Genomic DNA, 18,736 nt, shown 5'->3' on the forward strand with positions numbered 1-18,736 from the left:
GAATAGAATAGAATAGAATAGAATAGAATAGAATAGAATAGAATAGAATAGAATAGAATAGAATAGAATAGAATAGAATAGAATAGAATAGAATCTGGGATAGGAGAAAGCTGTTGCAACCCACTGTTACTCATATGGAAACTTGTACTACTTCTTGCTGTGTTGTAGATGCATCACTGATTTTTGCACAGAATTAAGGGCAGCAGGGGAGGTCAGGCCAGGGTTTCTGCTGAGGCATCAGTTACAATGAAGAGAAACAAGATGAAGTTTAGCTTGTTGGCAGAAATTTCCCAGAATACATTGGCAACTGGGCAGAATCAGTGCTTTGGTTTACCTCTCAAGCATGCTGGCTCTCCATTCCAGCAAAGGAACAAACCTAGACTGTTTTGTAAGATGGGTCAAATTCCTCAAAATGGACCTGGTTTGAAAGTATCTGCTAGTCCATGACTGTGCCAAATCTAAGGATTCTAGCAGGTATCCTAGACAGGAGTACAGGGAATCACATTCTGATTCTTAGTGAAGGCAATTCAATTTTGTAAAGTTGCCAGCTACTTATCAGAAATTCAGAGAAATGCAGAATTTACAGCACTGTTGTTGTAATTATTGTAATACGCATTATTTGTCACTATGAGTGATAACACTCAAGCAGAGTTAAGGAGCATCATGAATAGTTGTTCTGTCATACCAATATTACTAATAAAAACTAACAAATTTTGGATGATTACAGGCACTGTCGAACCATGTCCTCAGCTGGGTATTTCAGGGGTCTTATCTGCAGTTGCTGTGATCACCAGTGATATATGATCATGAGAGACATCAGTGGAGATGAGGATTTCACTTCGTTATCCCAGTACCATGACACTGAGAGGCCTCGCTGTACTGGGGCATCATGGTTCCCATGTAAGGGCAAATGGTATCAATGAGACATGATGGGCACAGCAAGGCTTTCTTTCATTGGTGTTGGTCTTGGATTTGGGGTAGATCTGCTCACTTACAGCACAAGAACACTGCAGGAGCGGCTCTGATGATGGTGGGTGTGGTTTGCTAAGCAGGGAGGTTCACCTCTGGGCACCTCAGGGTTAACTTGTGGCACCACTTGAGGTTGGCAGCAGAGAAACTCAGGCAGAAGCTAAGCTAATCTACATGCTGGAAATGGTGTTCTGGGAACAATATCTCTACCCAAACTAATTTTCCTTGTTTCTGAGCTTGCTCAGAGATATCACAGCATCTCTCCAAGGCATAACATTGTGTAGCTCCCTGATAGTACCTCCAGAAATCACATGGATGTTCTCTGTAAAAAATGGGAAGGAACTAAAGGTCCTTGCCAACACACTTTCAAACTGACTATGTCTTAATTTATCCATGACAGAGTGTCTTACTCAGTAGGTGAGAATTTAGCTATGAGTATATTGAGTGGCAGCCAGCTTGGAGCATGAGTCTAATTTACTGTAACTCTTGCTACATTCTGTCTGATCATTATCATGCTGAACAAAATGTTTTTAAAGTGCTTTTATAGGGTTGAGTGACTTGTTCAATAATTTATACCATTTTGGAGGGATTAGAGGATGAATTTAAGTCATCAAATAATGCCATTCTGGCTCAATGACTACATTCTTTATCAGGGAAAAAAAAAAATCAGTTGTAATTATGCTCAAAAAGACAGAGACCCTTTATTCAGCAGTTCCCCCAAGAACAATGATATCAAAGATGCTGATAGGTCTCTCAGCTGTAAAGAGGGCTGTCCTTCTTTGTTAGGAAGGAATAGATCAGCTGCTGTCTCCTTATCTGTGTATCCATTGTGCCATTTATGCCACAGATTTTCAGTATGCCATGCCTTTAAAGGTCTGCTCCTTGCAGAATCCAGGTGCCCTTCTGCATGCAGAGTTGTGCAAACTCTTGGGGAACCCATGGGCCCACTTAAGCTGCTGGGAGTTTTGCCCGTAATTTCAGCAGAGAATTTCTGTCCGAATTCATGGAGCAAAGAAAAGGCTTTTTGATGGCTCTCTGGGGACCTTTACTTACACGAGATTGCAAGGTGTCTGCCTGACCCTTATGATTAATTTAATGTTTCTTTTTTTTTTTTTTTTTTTTTTTGGTTTGGTTTGGTTTTTGTTTGTTTTTTTGGGTTTTTTTTAATCTATTTATTTATTTAAATATTTTTTAAAATTTATTTATTTAAACTGATAGCTGGCTAAGGAACCACTGTTATCTCAAGAAGTTGGGCTTTCTACCAGTGGAGTGAGCATTGCAAGATTTCATTGGACACTTATGTCTAATGCTGTCAGACTAGCAGTGTAACATAAAGTTTTCATTTTCTCCTTAAAGATATCCAGCGAAATGATGAAATCCTGCTCACTTGACCTCTGAGTTGGCTTTTCAGACAAGCTTTTAACAGCTTAGGAAGACTTATCTCAGAGAGGAAAATCAGGTCATGCAGTGTGTGTGGACAAAGACTGGATAACTGATTTGAGCAAGGGAGAAGAATACATTAAATCATCCCTTAGCCTTGTAAAATGACTGTGTGTACAAGGTGAACACTGGTTGGAGTAATTCCCCCAGAGGATTTGAGAGGTTCAGGCCAGAAGTAAATATGTCTAACCATGAGGGTGTTTGGATTTGTACTTCTCTGCACGCTGGTCTCCATGTCCCACACTTATTAACCTGTCTGTATGACAGAGCCTGGTCCAAAGCCCAGTGGGACCTTTCCAATCCATTTGCATTTGTCTCCTACCTTTGTGACTACAGACTTGGTGCCCGTGTATGTACTTAGCCAGATTTCTTACAATCAGATGAGAATTGTCTCATTTCATTGTATAGTCTCATGCCCAAATTTGCCCCTCCACACTCCTCCAGTCAGCAGGAGAAGAGAGGCACCTCCAGACTCATCCCATTCATCTCAGAGGCCAGACTTGTCCAGTAACCCTCTGGAGACAACGATGTGAACTCCATGAACAGCGGGAGAGCCCTGCTGACTGGATTAGGTACCAAACTTTCTGATGGCATGGAACAAGCTATTTTCTGGCTCCTAGACAGGATAATACACTAAGTCCAGCCCACTGCTTGTCTAGGAAAGCGAGGACTGGTGGGACCAGCTGTAAAGATGGCTGTCAGAATCACTCAGCACTCTCCTGAGTTCAGATGCCATAGTAGTTGCGACACCTAATTATCCATGTATAGTAGGTGGTCCAAATAGGAGCGCACAGCAGAACAGCAGATGGGGGTTGCTGCTGTCAGATTAGATTGAGATTAGATAAAGCTTAATTAACACTTTATTTTTGTAAGATTCAAGTTGGATTAGTCACACAAAAAATATTACATAGAAGCAGGGCAGAAATCAAGAGGCATAACTAACATTATTAAAAATCAAGGAAGCATTTTTACAGAGCAAGACCTTGCTAGTAAGGGGTTATTCCCTGAATTTGACACCTCTGGCCTGGAGAACAAGATGTATGTGGAAAGAGTTCTTTAACCCACCAACCAACTACTGTGTAAATCTGCCCTTTCTAGCTCAAGCAATCTAATTTACATAATCATACATATTTCAACAGCCATTTGAGGTACTTTATGTCGTTGGTTAAAACTCATTATTTTCCATCACTTCTATATTTGTAATAACAAGAGGGACACAGTATTTTAGAGATGTTTTATCAAGACCCCTGGTAACCTCAGCACAATTTATCACAAGTTTTGGCATCAAACCCCACAAATGTCACATCAAAACTCCTTGCTATCCAGTATCAAACTTCTGTCATGATATTTTGAATATTCTGAACCCACAGATTGACCCATCAAAAGATTTTTGCCCTTCTCCTAATTAACAAAGGTATGTGGAGTCTCCTGTGTCAGAGTCTCTTTCTGTTGTTTGAATCCACATAGTCTCCTGGTAGTCTTCTCCTGCCTGTGAGTTCTAAAAACTTACCAGAAATTTTTGTGTGACTCACAGAAAAGGTTGTTTGCAAGAATAGCCTGCAAAGCACTCATTGGGTAAAATGTTTTTCAGTGCCAGATCGTACAAACCAGTGAGCCAAGTAAATCCCATTTAAACCTCATTTTTAAGTTAAAGGAGACACGTGCTGTCTATGGCCCAAGAATGAATCCAACTTTTGCTTTTTAGGATAGGAAAAGGATGTCACAGATTAAGATGATTTTGCTGTAGAGAAAATATGCAGGTTTGGAATATCTAAAATCCAAAATAATCCAAGCTTGCAATAAATGAACACTTCTCCCTTGCCCTCTATTGCTGTCCAACTGCCAGGACTGTGAAGGGATGACCTCTACAGGGAATTCAAATCAAACCAAGCCAATTCCTCTGGTTTTTTTACCTCTGTGGTGTCTAACCAACTATTTGCAAAATGTAGTACGACTCATGTAGTTCATTTAGTTCAGCTGGTTTCTCCTTTTGCTTTCTCTCCTTGTAAGCACAGCTAAGTGGTCAGCTGGGTGTTTCTATTTCACAGCTTTATCTGAGCTGTCTGGTCCAACACAGCTCCATGGGCATTGCAGATGCCAGTGAAAGCTCCTTACTGTACCTTTTATCACCTCAACTCTGCCACCAGACAGTGAGAAGGATACACTCTGGCCCCTAAAAAGTCTGATACCAATAAACAGGGTCTTTTCTTAGTTTATGTGTTTATTAAACTGTGTGGCTGTGACCAACCACGTGAAGATGGGGGCAGAACTTGCACCTCTCCAGTGTCTCTTCAAAGGCATTGCCCAAAGACAGCGTTGTGTCCCCCGCAGCAGAGCCCATGGTTTGTCTGGCAGGGCAGACAGTGTGAGTATAAAAGGCTATCCAGAGCCCCCTACTCCTTGCTCTGTGGGGCATTTACCTTTGCTATATCCCAAATGTGGGAAATACCACAACAAAATATGCAAGTGATTTGACAAAGGCAATTGCATTGGTACTTTCCATTGCTCAGAGAAAGAAAACAGGACAGTGATACCCTGTCCACCTGTTCTTTTTCATAAGAGACTAAGTCTGTTTAAAAACAGGGATGCAAAACAGGTTTTTACTGCTCTTGCACAAGAATAATACAAAATGAGCAGAAGTCGTCCGAGAAAGTTTTTGTTGGCACCAACCTTCCCATTCTCCGGAGTCGCACGTTATCTGATAGCTGGCATACGGCAGGCTCTGGATAGTCTGTTATTCTTTCCCACGCTGCAAGATTTGGGCAGTAAATAGCTTAAATAAATGCCAGAAGTATAATTCACTTTTTACTTCATCTGATTTAAGGAAGACTTTCCTCAGATAATTCCTCGCAGGCATGCTGTCCAAGGCAGGACTGGTCCCTGGTGGATTGAGATATTCTGACCTCTCTAGCTGGCTCCACTTCAGCTTTTTAAAGGTTGGAGATAAAGAACAGAAGAAACAACTCACTATATCCAAGCACTGTTGCACTTTTCTTTGAGCACAGTGAGATGCCAGGTGCTCCTTGAAGGGCCTGTGCCATTATGGAGCATTAGTGGCCCTATGTCACCTCTGAAATAACCTTTTATTCCTGCAGCAGATAACCACCATGCCTGGTAATGCTACCAGAGGGGCAATGAGGCAGCAGATCAATTCCTGTGATGAGGATCCTGGCCAGGCAAAGAGCTAAACTCTGTTGGGCTGAAAGCAGAAGTGGATGAGCTCTGTCTAACTCTCTTACTCCTGCAGGAAAATGAGTCTTAGTACCATAAAATTGTTTGAGTTGGAAGGTACCTTTAAAGATCATCTAGTCCAACTCCCCTGCAATGGGCAGGGACACCTTCCACTAGGTCACGTTGCTCAGAGTCTCTTCCAGCCTGACTGTTAACATTTCCAGGGCTGGGGCGTTCACAGCTTCTCTGGGGAACCTGTTTCAGCGATTCACCAGTCTCATAAAAAAATTTCTTCATTATATCTAGACTGTTTTAGTTTAAACCTAGAAGTGGGAATAGAGATTGCCAGTGAAGACTAAGGCAAGACTGTTGAGTATCTCATCATCCATTCTTACCAGTTTGCTGGTCATGTTCATTAAGGGGGTAAAGCTTTCTTTATCTTTCCTTTTCTGGCTGACATAGCTGTACAAGCCTTTCTTCTTGCTCTTTGCATCCCTTGCCAAGTTCAGCTCCAGCCACATAGGCCTTCCTGACCCCATCCCTGCACAGCTGGGAACCATTCCTATACTTTTCCTGGGATCGCCGTTCTTGCTTTAACTACCTGTGCAGTTCTTTCTTGCCTTTTAATTTGACCAGCAGATCCTGACTCATCCATGCTGGTTTCTTGCCTCCCTTTCCTGATTTCTTACAGCTGGGGATTGAGAGGTCTTGTACTCTATGGGAAGCATTCTTAAAGATCTACCAGCTCTGTTGTGCTCCTTTATCCCTGAGGGCAGTCCTACTGACTAACCCTTTAAATGGCTGGAATTTTGCTTTCCTAAAATTCAGGGTCCTGACTTTACTCTTTGTCTGACCCAAAGAAGTGTTTGGAACTGCTAGGATACCTGAGAAAACCACATTGCTTCCTACATTTTGAGATGGTAATGAAAAATTAGTCAAATTCCAGGAGCGCTTTTTAGGAAATCTAGTATTTTCACATGTTGGCACAGACAGATGAGGGATAGGTAGATTTGTCAAACCCTCAGGCTGCTGCAGTCACTGGCACCATTTTATCACACTCATCAAGACAGTGCTAGGGGATGGCAGGAGCTTAGGTTTATGTCAGCTCCTGCAAATTTACTCCCATCAAATTAAGTTGTTCTATAACAAGAAGAGTGGTTGTTATAAATGAAGGAGAGGGAAGACCACAGTTGGGGTTGTGTGATAAGGACTCATTTAAAACGGCACAGATGGGCAGTAAAAGCTGCTCTGTTGAACCATGCACTGTGCACTTGCACCAGTGCCGTGGGCTGTCCCAGCTGGAAACCATTTGGTTTTGTCCCACTCCCTGCTTCTGTGCCCAGTGATGCTTGGCTACCAGCTCCAGATGCTGATTTTGTTTAGAACCAGTCATTGTCCTGGGACAGGTAAGTGGGAACAAAGAGATCCAGTCCCACCTGAGGCATGTCCCTTCTGCAGCTTCAATCAGTGCGGGGAGACGCAGGCCAGAGCCATTCTTCACACATTGATTTCAGTCTTGGCCATCATTTGCCATCAGAGTTTGGAGCTGTTGGTGTCAGAAGGCTGATCCCAGCAGGCTCCAGTTTAAGGATGCTCATGTTCTTGCCGTGTATTCTCAGCAGGAGAGCTTTGATCTTAGTATGTGTCTCTGACAGTCATGTCACCCATGTTGTGCTTATTTGAATTGAAGTGCTTGGCTCCAGTGATGTGGTTTTTCTGTTGCTGTTATCATTCTGCATGTTTGATTATTTCTTCTTTCTTCATTGAATATTTTGTTCAGGTTGCCTGCTCCCTCCTCCTGCAGAAAAATTGGCATTTATGGTATTTGCTTTGCTTTTTTTATTGCTTGAGGAAATATTATATCATAGTTTTTTTCTTCTTTTTTTTTATTCTTTTTTTGGTGCTTGTTAATTAGTAGTGACACAAATTTGTTTAAACTGCAGACAATTAATAGGGAGGGTGAATAATATATAATCTACCTCATTCCTGGCTCCATGGAATCCTAGGAGCCTGGGTCTCCACAGTAAGCTCTGGAGCACACCTCCCTGCACGGTGCCCATGTACCCTTTGGTTTACTCTGACTGTCAGAGCTGCCTGCCAGGGGGAAACACGAGGATAAGGCAAGATGCCAAAAAGGCTACATTATACATAAGCCTGCTACCAGTGTCTTTCTTAGCACTGCTTTGTAAACTGAACATTGAAATATAAACATGTATGTATGAGAGAGTCTCCTGTTACTGAATTACCCAGCGCTTTCCCTTCCAAGACTCTTGCTTCAATTGGCTATGGCTTTTCTAAGTGGGCTGAAATTTTCTGTATTGACCTCAGGCTAGATAATTTTTGTGAAAGACAGTAAACATGTGGCAGTGAGACAAGAACATATATTAGATGAATAAGGTATACATATACACAGATAATATATATACTCCTACTAAAGATACAGACAGATAATCACAAGTGTCTAATTCAACCAATTTAGGAAGTTTTCACTGCCTCAGCTGGAAATTACCACTCCTTAGTGGAAGCACAGAGCCTGCAAGTATGCACGTACCTTGTCCTGTAGCACTAGGCAGAACAGGTCCCCTCACACCAGCTCTTGTTCCAGCTAGAGGGGGGGAAGTTTCTTAAACCTCCCTCATTTGGTTTCCTACAATTGTGTGATGATAAACTAAAGGGCTTGGCCTTTTGTAGTGTAGATATTGCATATTGCAGCCATTGCAAACGGTAATGCTGAAGCAGGACAAATTATTATGTGTTTGGTTTTGTCCAAAACCAGATTGGAGTCTTCATCATTTGCACTTATTGACAAACTTATTTCAGAGTAAGAGCTCATGAGGCATTTTAAAATAGAGCTCCATACAGAGTGCAGGATAGTCTTTGCACAAATACATCAGTGGAGGCTCTCTGCTGGTCTCTCTGAACCAGGTATTTTGTCCAAAAAGTGTAAGATGAGGTCACTGCAAGCCAAGAGTGCCACTGTGCCCCTGTGGCTGGATGGAGATCTGGGAGGAAATTCTAGCCCTGTTGAAGTCAGCTGGAGTTGTGCCATTTACTCTGATGGAGCCAACATTCCTCTTCTGATGCAGACATTTCACAATAACCCCCTCTGTTGAACTTTCAACACGTGCATGTTATTTTCATTACAAATAAACAAAATATTTCTAAAATGGACACCTTCATATATACATTATGCCAGAAGATGACATTAAAAGTTCATCATGGTGCACATGGTAAAATAGTAATAATCCATCCTTGATGTCTCTGGGAAAAATTCTGACATAAACAAATGTCCTTTAGGTCATTTTGGCTGAATATACAGCAGTCAAACTTACAGCTGAGGATTTATTATTTTTGCAGAATGCACATGCATTCCGAATTTGCCATTCTCAGAAATGGAGACAAGACATTCGTCTGTGTGCTTGGCTTTGGGAAAAGACATCCCTGTGTGTCCGGACATGGGCCCTGGTATAGAGCAGACAGGAAATCTGCCAGACTGCCTCGGCAGGAGGCTGCCTTCAACACGTGCAGCAAGGAACAAGAAATGTCTTAATGATTAATCACTGTCAACCTTTGTTCTCATTAAAGACTTGATTGTCAGACAAGGCTGGTAATGAGGCGCTGTTCCTGGGTCTGTTGCTATGTGATTGTGCAAGGGCTGAATTTGAGCCTCGCACCCTGCAAGATGCAGTTCCCACTTTGCCCAAGTTTGGGCTTGGAAACATTGTTCTAAGAGTGCCTGCTAGTGGCTATGGACCTGTGCCTGACATGGCAGGGCTACAAATAAATCTGGAAATACGTTCACAAGGATCTTGGGCGTGAGCAGCTTCCTTGTTGGTGTTGAATAGGCAAAGTGCTACAATAAGTTTCTATTCAAAATTGCACAAATAGCTAACTATCCATCAAAGTGAGGGTTGGCTCCTTTCAGGAATTTGCTCACCCATTTTTATGTTTGAGATTGTGCACAGTATTACCTATTTCTGAGAATAGTTATGGGGTTCACTTAAATTTCAGTGTGTCCAAAATAATGTAATTTTAAAAAGCCTAAACTCCCTGCATCTTCCCAGTGAGAGCTGCAGCAGTTGGGTTTGCTGAAATACTTATCCCTCTGCATGCTGAGTACCTGCTACATCACTTGATATCCAAACATATTACTCCAGTGGGTGACTTAGACCATGAGGATGCAGAAATCAAGTGTGTTTCCAGTTTCAGTGTCTGAAGGGATTAGTCCGCATTTCCTCTTCGGGTTCCACCACTCCGTTTGTTGAAGGAGTGACACAGCATTTGCTTCTCTTCCCTGGTTGGATGAAGACACAAGTACTTCTGGCAGACAGCCTGGGCTTGTGAAATTGCAATGCTAGTGTCCATGTTTCATTGTGTATGTGCCTTGGAAAATTTCATGGCTGGCCCTGAAATTTTTGTCCTAAGAGCTCAGATGTTCTCAGGAGAAAAACACAGAAGATAGTCCTGTGTGGCTGAGCCAACTTCTTATAAACACTCCACAAAATTACTGAAAGGAACTATTTTACAGCCTTCACCCAGAAGTTTCTCTGGATATTAGATCCAGCAAAAACAGCTCTTCAGATCTTGCAATATTCAGTTTTTTAAAATGCTGTTTATACATATAAAAGCAATTTTCCTGGAATACATAAAAATATTCTCTGACATGCATTAGGGGAAATTCAATCTATGATAGTATCCTCTGTGTGGTTAATTTTGGAGGCTTTTAGGTCACTCTGTACAACACCCTTAGAAAGTCATACACTTTTCTTGACAAATCATAGGGTGTTCACACTCTTCCAGGCATCTCACTCCACCGTGACTAGAAGCATCCAAGATGAGGAGTGCAAGGGAATGTTCCTGTCATCTAATCTGGGTTCCTAACTCAGTTGTCTAAATTAAACATCTGAAGCATAATTATACAGCCCCATCTCCCTGTGTAGTGAAGACAGAGCTGCAGCAGACAGTTTAGAGAAAATCTGCTCCAAGTTTTTTGTTAGAGACCTAAACTTTGAGGAGATTCACTTTTATGCTGTGTATTCCAGATATCAAAAAAGGCTGAATGAGTTTGAGTTGCTCAGGAAGATGCTGTTTTCCACTCCCATCAAGCTGAACAAGCACAAAGGCAAAGGGAGAATCTGTTTGGCTTTGTTTCTCCCCAGTCTGTCTTACTTCCTTATACACAGATCAGATCCTCAGCTGTTGCAGATGAGTTTAACCTCAGGAACTTCTTGGTGCTCCCAGAGTATACACTGGCACAGAAAGCAGCCCTCCGCACTCCAGTCAAGAGTGAGAGTTATTCCTAAAAATATGAAAACTCTTTAGCTTTTTCACTAGAGCTGAAAGAGTTCTTACTTGAACTTTGCTGTGGTCCTGCTGGAATTTTGCTTTCTTGTCTGAGGCAAAGACACAAGCAGACAGTGCTTGGAGTTCAGACAACCATGAAAAGCCCAGTATTTAGCAGAAAGGGCTGTATCTGCTTCCATTAAATGCAGCAAAAAAGAGATGGCTCAGAAGAGGGTTGGCAGGTACTAAGACTGGCTGTTGAGCAAAGCACCCTGTGCTTGGCATCCTGAAGTTGCATGAGTCAGACCAACTCTTCTCAATAAGCCTAAATGCTTGGCCCAGCAGCTGCAGGAGAGCTTCAGTTTGTGGCTGTGGAAAGCAGCATGTCAGCTGAGGCTGTGGAGGCTCACATCAGGGGCTCATGGGGGTCTGGATTTTGCTAACAGCCTTGCACAGTGCAGGACTTGGTTGAACCATTCCCCTTCTCCTTCTTCTCCTTCTCCTCTCTCTCTTCCTCCGTCTTCTTTTTCAAGTGTTCAGTTGTCCAGGGTGGTTTGCAGTCAAACCAGAAAGCCCCTGAGAAGCTCACAGTGTTGGGACAGCCACTGGTCCCTTAAAGAAATCCACAAAGGAGCCTTTTCCTTCACTGTCCTCACTCTAAGCCTGCAGTGAAGAGCTGCACTGTGATCATGTGCCAATGATGCCAATTAACACAACAGAATCAAACTGCTTATAAGTGAGGACATCATGCATAGGTTCGGTCACCAGATGAACATAACTTTGTGCATTCTTTCTCCTGGAAGCAGCTTTTTGTAAGGCAGGCATCTGTCACTGTGTAGGCTTTCATAAACTGATTGGAAGACTTTTCCTTTCTTCTTTTAAATCTTTGTTTCTTTGGGCCAGAATTGGTGCAAAAGAAGGGCAAAAGTCAGAGCTGTCACTCCCAACTGATGCAGGGCACAGAATGAGTTACCCACAGAGGAACAGAAAGGTGGAAAAATTCCCCATCTCCTTTTGAGGGGAAATCTGCAAGAAGCACAAGTTCATCTTGTGGCACAGATGTCAGGGTTCCTGACTGGGAAGCAAACAGCCTCTGTGGGCATTGTGGTTTTGTACAAAATTGACCATTGTTTCCCTTCTGTCCCATCAAAATTATTCATCAATTCAAAGCATTCCCAGGAGAAAAAGGGGAAAGGTTTGCACATCCTTTTCCAGCCAACTGTCCTTAAACCACATTCTTGTGAACTAAGACTGCAGAGACATAAGCTTGCAAAAGGCTTTTAGAGCACCTGACAAGCTTTGTGGGGAAATGGAAGGTCAAAGGGAAAGGGAAAGGGAAAGGAAAAGGATAGGAAAGGAAGAGAAAAAATGGGGAAAAAGTCTATTTTAGAAAGTTCATATATGGGTTAAAAGCCAAAACATCCTTTCATTTGTATGAACACAAATCAGTTGCAGCAGGGATAGTGAAAGGCAAACTTGGTCTTAAATGCTTTGATTTACTGCTAATTTAAGCATTTGAACGTAATGTTCTTTGTGATGCCTAAGAACAAAACCACAGTTGTGCTACCAGGAGCTCTCACTGTCTGTGTTTCTGCATCTCATAGGTTTTATATGTCACTGTAACATCAGATAATGTGGTGCAACATATCTGCTTTGTATGTTGAGCATCACCATGCTGAAGTTTCAGCTCTGGCAGGGTAGATGGAGTTTTGTGGTGGTTGGTGAACACTAACCCAGCCCCAGCTGACACAAGGGATGGCCCTAAAAGGGCTGTAGATCATTTGCAGGTTTGGAGAAACATGAAACATACATGAGCAGTGCCAACAAGTGGGGCAGAAACTGGGGGTAAACCCAGGTGGACATTTGTACCTGTTGGAGGTGTGATGCTTCCAGCCTGTCCCTGACACCTGGCTGGCTGCAGGAATGTGCTCCCATCACGTTACCTCCTTGGGGGCAAAGTGGACAGGTTACCTTCCTCATGCAGGGAAACAACGTGGTGACACCGTGCAGACAAGCACTCAGGGCTCCCCCGCTGGAGGGATGCTGGGCTGCCTCTGCAGTCTGCTGGGCAGAGGTGTCCTGGGCAAGGGGACAGGCATGTCCCACTCCAGGCTTTCTTTGGTCAGGTTTTCTAAAGTTAAACTGCATGAACTGCAGCATGGGAACCCAGGAATGACTTTAAAAACCAGCAGGTCTAGGTGTGGGGAGTTGAAGTAAAGCTGCTGCAGTAAATCCGGGCTTAGAGCAGGATGAAACAGTTTAACAAAAGCAGGGTAACTCCAACCCAAACCTGCCCTTCCCCTCAGGGATGTCAGAAAGGGTGCTTTGTCCTAGTGCAGGCGCAGAGCCCCATGTCCCTGACAGCAGTGTAGCCCTTCCTCTGTCTGATTTGCAGTGATGAAAGTGCAGGGTGAGAGCAAGGCTCGATAGCACTGGTTCATGAAGGGTCAAACTGCCGTGCAGCCAGTCCCCTGATTTATTAGGAAAATGTTCTTCTTTCTCCCATTCCAAGGGGCAGATCAGCAGGCAGGAGAAGTAACACATCGTAGATTCAAAGGCTCACACTGACATTTCATGAACAGCAAAGAAAGGACCAAATGCAAAAAACCCCCAACCTGGCTCCAAGTTGATGATTTACACTGTTTTCTCAGGGTCTGTTTGCCAAGCAGCTGGTGTTTTGTGCCAATGGCTATTACAGAAGAGCTTTCTTTGATAGATACTGTGAATGAACACTACACAGTTTATCTTAAAACAAAATCCCCCCCCCCCCCTTCTTATATGGGTTGGTAGGGAACGAGGGAAAGAAAAACTTGGGCTTTGTCGGGTTTTTTATGTAGGTCTGAAAGCACATTCGGGGGAGCCTGCACTATCTGTGCAAAGACGCAACAGATGAATTCTATTAATGGATGGAACATGTGGCTGGGTTCAAGCTAGAGTTGTCATTTGAATATAGAAGTCAAAGCCAATTTATTGTAACATATTTTTCTTTTCAAAATATTTTAGGAAAGACAAAAAAGTTTGCGCAACAACTTGGCAAGCAGGTCTGTTGAGAGGAGGTATTTTCTATCTTGCAGCTAACATAAGGGCTGAAAAATGTGGCAGTGCCGAGCAATCCTAGATTCCTTCTGGAACTGAAAGAAAGTGTGCAGGATATAATTGTGTAAGAGCCCAATAAATTTGAAGGGTGGGTTTGTAACACTGCCTTGGGGGCTGCAGGTGGCTCCAGAAGAAAGTCATGGTTTTTATTTCAGTAACAGTCTTCAAATAGTTTATCTAACTAGCTACGCGCTCATGCGGCCCCATCGAGAAGCCACGGAGTTATTTTAAAATAGAAATACCCATAACAATCATTGTGCTTCTTCCATGCCAGATGGTAGAAAGATAAGTGGGATTAGTCTGTACTGAGCGTGTGTGTTACTGGGGAGGGGAGGGATGCAAAATCTAAGGCACAGGAATGAGCTTTCCGGGGGTCTGCAAAGCGCTAAACATCAGTGCTCCGTGGTCTGCAGGGCATGGGTAGGCTACCTATGACCAATCCTTGTCTCAATGTCGGTCAGCCCCTATTTGCCCAAATGCCAAGGGGGACAATGGCCATGGAGCAGAGCTTTACTAGGACAGTAGCCCAGATCCTGGCCCTACGCCTCGGTATTGAGAGAACCGCTGTGTAACAGGGAGCATCAGATTCCCGCTGTGGAGTCTTGTGTTGCAAGGCAAAAATGCTGCTGCCTCTTAGGTTATACAGGGTTATGTGGTTGGTTCTTATGCAGAATTGCAGCCAAATGGGGTCAGAGAATGGATATGTCTCCTGACTGTTGTGACCTCTTCAGTGTATCCCATTTTCTTTGTAGCTATATGGCTAAGAAATACGTGGTATCGAGTGATCCAACATAGGCTGAATATTTTTGTGTGTGTACTGAGAAAGCTATTTCCTGCATTTGGTAAAGGCCCAAGTACCAAACACTGCTGGAGCAAGTAGGCAGAAAACATATTGCTGCCGAGGGAAATAATGGCTGAGAGAAAAGGAGCAGCATACTGTCATTCCATGTACATTCTTATCTTGTATGAGCATGGCTTGAGTTAACATGCACCTTCCCCTCTAAGATGACTTTTTGCCATCCCTTTGTGTGAAGCTGCACACTGGGAAGAGGAAGCAGATCGAGATCCCTTGCAAAGACCAGAGAGACCCTAAAACACTCTTCAAGGTCCTTCCCAGACACATTTATTTTACTGAGGAAGTTGATACACTCTAAGCCTATTTAATCGTGTTGCTAATGGGATTCAATTAGCAGTCTCTCAGAGATTGCTCTTGTCAGGGAGATGATGGGAAGAATGAAAGCAGCACCATTCACCCCACTGTGAAGTATTAACTTACCACCTCTGTATTTTCTAAGAATAGATGGCACTTCTAGCAATTAGTCTGCAGCTTCTCACTGCTGTTCACCAGATGGTAGGAACCAGCAGTCTCCGAGTTTGTTCCCTTGTGGTCAAACAAACTGCTGTACAGCCCGATGAATGTTTCCTCAAAGATCCCCAGGACAGTTCTGTTACTTCTGTTAATGTTTCCCAAGCTCCTGGTACAATATTGAGGTTTTCCACTGGAACCACCTGGCATATTTTCAGAGTCTTTCCTGAGGGATGAAATTACTCAATTCCCTTCTTACTTTGTCAAAGCCTTTGTATCAGTCACTTGTCCTGAGAGTCTGTGGGCTGTGTCCTGAGCTTCAGCTAATTGCACAAAAAGGATTATTTCCTTTTCTTGATGCTTGTTATTATTTTCATCCTTCACGAGCCATTTCTTCTGTTTCAGGAACAACACTCTGTGGTAGGCCAGGGAGCTGGCCCCACTCCAAGCTCCAGTTCTTGCTCAAATCCAAACACTGGAAGTGGTTACATGAACTCATCCCAGCAATCATTGTTGAATCAGCAGCTGATGGAAAAGAAACAGGCTCTGCAACGGCAAATGATGGAGCAAAAACAACTCCTTCTACAGCAGCAGATGTTGGCAGAAGCTGTAAGTTTACTTATTTCTTATTTTACATGGAAAATATTGTCATAAAAACAATACAAAAGAAAGCTAAGACAGGGAGGAGAAAGCCCCCTAAAACTTCAAGGTTGTTCTGGCAATGCCTAGAACTTCAAGAGTGTGCCTTGTATTTTTCAGCAATTTTCTAAGCCTTTTTGAAGCTTCAAAAATGTCCAAGCCACTCAAATGTCCAAGCTACTGCAGTTTCATTACAAGAACAGTCCAAACATGTGCTTGGTTTTGAGGCACATGAATATCATCAGTGGTTTTCTTTGCAAGATAAACCAAAGCACACTGCTATGCTACTTTGACCTCAGAGGAAAGTTTACTTCCAGGATCTGTCACCCAGGCAGCATAGTGTAAAATGCCTGTGTGTAAGGAAGGATCAGGTACCTTGACTTTGGGGTTCATCACAAGTTTGTGTGCTTGGCTGGGATTGTATGAGTCCTACTGTCTCTGGTTTTATTTTTACATTTCTAGATATCTGTAGCCAGTTCTCTCTCCTTTGGTATCTGAGAGACTAGTTGGGAATTTCTGATCATTTTAGGAGACAGGAGAGATTCTATAAAGGAAATATTTCTTGACTTTTCAATTTATGCAGAAGAAAAGAGAAGTTTCAAGTCAGATCTCTGTGCTGAAGTTTTCTGTCAGAATTTTTAGCAGAACCAAAACTTAATTGTTCAAATAGCTTCTCTTAAATGAAATGGAAATTGAATCATCTTGGCTTTGCTTTTGTATTGTGTACATAAGAAATACACATAAAGCTTGCCTACGGTTTTTACATGAATTGCAGGACTTTCCTGGGAGTCTGTCTTATTCACAAGGATTCAGGCAGAGCAGGATATAAAAACAAACCTTACAAATCTTAATCAAACCCTTCACTCTCATCATGAATTTTGGAAGTGCCTAAATAACACAAGAATGGCTCTTCTCCCAGTGTTTTTAAATGCTCCTGGGAGAAAATATATATTTTTCACTAGAAGGTCCATATGCATACTGTTTTCAGGCATATTATCCCCAAATTACTCCAATGGACTTGCATCATCATCCAGGGCCTGGCTCTTTCACACTGACAAGCTGGTTTGCCATTCTGGCAGCTGAGCACAAAACCCTTGCACATCATAGAAGAGGTGTGATGCTGCCCCAGCAGCTGTCCAGGAAAGGTACATGTGCACCAAACACAGTTTCCTGCCATGGGGACACATATCCCAAAGAGCCACGTCTCATGAGTGAGCAGTAGGACTCTGGAGTGATCAGATCATGCTCATGCTGATGAGAGATTTGGCATTGACTCTGGTGCCTGCTCTTTCCAGATCTTTATAAGCACAGGGCAGTTAGTCAGATTTCAGTTCAAGAACTTGGATTTTTATCTTCCTCTCACCAGAGCTATGTACCACACAAGCTCAAAAAAAGAAAGAAAAAAAAAATCCCCAACTAATATTTTTTTTTCTGCAATCTTTCCCTACTGTCCTTGCCCCAGTTCTTGTACTCCCAATGTAAGACAAACACTTTGTACACCTTCAGGGAAGCACAGGGCAATGTTTAGTGGCATGAAAACAGCCAGCACAGCACCATCCTTGCTAAACCATGTGTCCTGCTGGTATCCCTACTGAAGAGAGCTGGGGGGAGCAAAAAGCAAGGATTTTGCTGGGTTTTGTGGTCACCCCTCCAGTGTAGGAAGACAGAGTGAGGGGAGGGATGGGCATGGCTGTGGATGGGGATGACAAGCTGAAATTGGAATACACTTTGTACTGCAGTGCAGACATGGCCATTGCTCTCAGAGGCTGAAAGTTGAATGAGACTCAAACACGATGCAAACAGCAAAAAAGATTTCCATATAGACTTCAGTAGGTGATGGCACAGTTTCACAAGTGACTCTCCTGGATCACTTGACAGGGTGAAAGGAAGAAATACTTCAGTTTCGTACATATTGAGAAAAGAAAGAGATTGGCAAAACACAGGGCCAGGAAAACATAAAGAAAAACAAATTAATCTACTTCTACTCTAATCCTTTAGGAGAAAATAACTCCACAAGACCAGCTGAACAGACACTTGACAAGACCACCACCAGATTATAAAGACCAAAGAAGGAATGTGGTCAACATGCAACAAGCAAACCAATATCCTGGTAAGTAGCTATGGGCTCAATGCAACTCTTTCCTTTCTTCCTTTCACCTGGATGATCACCTGTAAGAGCTGTGCATGCATGGGATGACTGGGGAATGATTTTCCGGATATCTGCTTCCATCACTGCAGAGGCAGCAGATGGTGGCTGTGGTTTTTACCTTACTGTTCTGCACCGCTGAGAAGTGCTGGTGTATGATCTGGTGCTTCATCCGGGCTGATACCACCTCTCTCAGACATGGGGAAGGAAGGGTTGGTACCCCTCCCACTAGCACTATCTGGGGCAGATGTGCACCCAAATACTTGATGCAGAGATGTGCTCTTGACTACGCAACCTCACTGTGTTCAGATGCTTCTCTCACATACGTGGTGCATCTTGGTTCAGAGACTGAGATGAGAGCCATCTCTCTCTTCAAATGGCAGTTCATGTACCGTGTGTGATTTTTAAGTAATCCACATGGCACCATCATGGGTGGTACTTTTGGTCTGTTTAATAGGCTGTGGTCATGGCCCTGGTGCTGCTCTACGAGGAGCATTTCAACAGATCAGTCTAACAGTAGAGTAAAAGCCCTTGCTTTCTGCCAGAACTGCCCAGGACAGGAAATGCCCAACACTTCAGGACTAGTCCTTTGCTTCAGCTCTTGTGCCCTGACCTCCTAGCTTTTGAAGCACAGGATTGCTTGTTTGGCTTTTCATACTGTTCACCTTGCTGACTGGCTGAAGGCC

At 43.1% G+C, this 18,736-nt stretch overlaps 1 protein-coding gene across 1 annotated transcript in view; it reads left to right on the forward strand.

The window, feature by feature from the left end:
• MAML2 (mastermind like transcriptional coactivator 2) overlaps positions 1 to 18,736 on the forward strand; it is a gene marked incomplete at its 5' end in the record, with an annotated part of 208,199 nt that overhangs the window by 179,690 nt on the left and 9,773 nt on the right. Inside the window, 2 exons of the mRNA XM_015641751.1 lie at positions 15,671 to 15,874; positions 17,903 to 18,014. Coding sequence (XP_015497237.1) covers positions 15,671 to 15,874; positions 17,903 to 18,014 — 316 coding nt within the window. The remainder of the gene's footprint in view (positions 1 to 15,670; positions 15,875 to 17,902; positions 18,015 to 18,736) is intronic.

This window comes from Parus major, chromosome 1, assembly GCF_001522545.3.
Source record: "Parus major isolate Abel chromosome 1, Parus_major1.1, whole genome shotgun sequence".
Lineage (NCBI taxonomy): Eukaryota > Metazoa > Chordata > Aves > Passeriformes > Paridae > Parus > Parus major.